We start from the raw sequence: 1,485 nt of genomic DNA, 5'->3' as shown, positions 1-1,485 counted from the left end.
ACTACGTTTGTTTGACTATCGCGATAAGGGAGCTGAGTCCCTAAAAATGTACAAATTGTTTAAAAGCTTCTGACTCGTTATTTGTAACATTCTCTGTGAAAAATAGAAAATATGTAATAAATATATGGTTATTAATGATATAAAAATTATTTGTGGGACCAAATTTATCATCCCAAGTGAAAGAAATTTGTAGCTGCACCTCCTATTGTAAATGGTGTAGAAGAAGATAGTCATCTGCTCAAGTATTTATTTTGGATGTATAGAAACATGCTAACATGTAATTAGGAAAATCTCTCAGAAAGTAAACTGATTTTCAATTGTAATAATTTTAACAATATTGTTTCATAATTTGTTTCGTTACAATCTTCTTTTAAACTTTCTTACTACAATCCATTTTACTACTCATATTTTTTGACACATGTTGATAGTTTTAACAGAAAAATGCAACTTAATCTAATTAATATCATTAACGAGAACAATATAAAACAATCATTTTATCTTTCACTTTTCTTAATTACATTTTAATGGTGAAGATGATTAACAATTGATATATCGTTACGTTATTGATATATAATGTCACGTGTTAGTGTAACTAATTGTAATGTCCATCAGATATTAAACCTTCTTCAAATAGATGCCGGAAAATCTAAATAACAATTATCATATGTTACTGATGGATAAAAGGCTAAATTCTTTACTTACTTATTGCAAGTTTTGTAATTTTCTTTTCAATATAATTTCGTTAACACTAATATTTGTTATTGTATAACATTATTATTACACTATTATCTACACTAATACTATTTTTCAGGATCTTGAAGAACATGCAGGGCCTATACAAATATTAAGAAACTACCCAGCAAAAGGATTTTGTATAAAATATTCCAATGTCCAGAATATGGATGACTTTGTTAATTGGGCATTTTTGATAATAGACTATTTGCAAAATAAACAAATAGCACACAATATATATATTACGAGAGGTAAATCAAATATTAAAGAAAATAAAGAGGAGTACAGAGACGTAAGAATTTATATTTGGGCTAGAAAATCTACTCAAGGTGCAAAAGATATTCATGCGTTCAATCTGGCAGCTTGCGAACTTTTTGGACACTTGTCAATAAAATGTGAGTAATTGTTAGTATATATACATATATATTCCTAATCATATTCTTATCAGTTTCCTAGTATATTCATAAAAAATTATTGTTCATTCATATTATATTTTATACTTAGTAGCCACAATCTATAATTTTTTAAAAATGATACCTAAGTTAATCTATAACTTGTGTCGAGATGAAAATAAGTTAACAAAATGGTATCCCGAATAAGATAGAAAACTTTTGGGAGATTTTAGATTACGATAGCAAATACGTTATTATTTTCTTCACGTATCTGTATCTGGCGCGAAGCCTTACCAGGTACGGTTTTCATAAGCACAAAGTTGAGGTACGTTCAAACAACGCGCTATAGTTATTCTGTCGT

General features: G+C 27.9%; 1 protein-coding gene across 1 annotated transcript; it reads left to right on the top strand.

Moving 5' to 3' along the window:
* The first annotated feature begins 805 nt into the window (after positions 1 to 805).
* LOC105681668 (GDP-D-glucose phosphorylase 1-like) lies at positions 806 to 1,193 on the top strand. Its single transcript, XM_024371746.2, has one exon. It carries the CDS (start codon positions 899 to 901, stop codon positions 1,133 to 1,135), a length of 237 nt encoding a protein of 78 aa, XP_024227514.1. The 5' UTR covers positions 806 to 898; the 3' UTR covers positions 1,136 to 1,193.
* Positions 1,194 to 1,485: the final 292 nt, after the last annotated feature.

This window comes from Bombus impatiens, unplaced genomic scaffold (genome assembly GCF_000188095.3).
Source record: "Bombus impatiens unplaced genomic scaffold, BIMP_2.2 scf_1602, whole genome shotgun sequence".
Classification (NCBI taxonomy): Eukaryota; Metazoa; Arthropoda; class Insecta; order Hymenoptera; family Apidae; genus Bombus; species Bombus impatiens.
The sequence above is the reverse complement of the archived record's forward strand: the minus strand, read 5'-3'. Positions and strand labels throughout refer to the sequence as shown.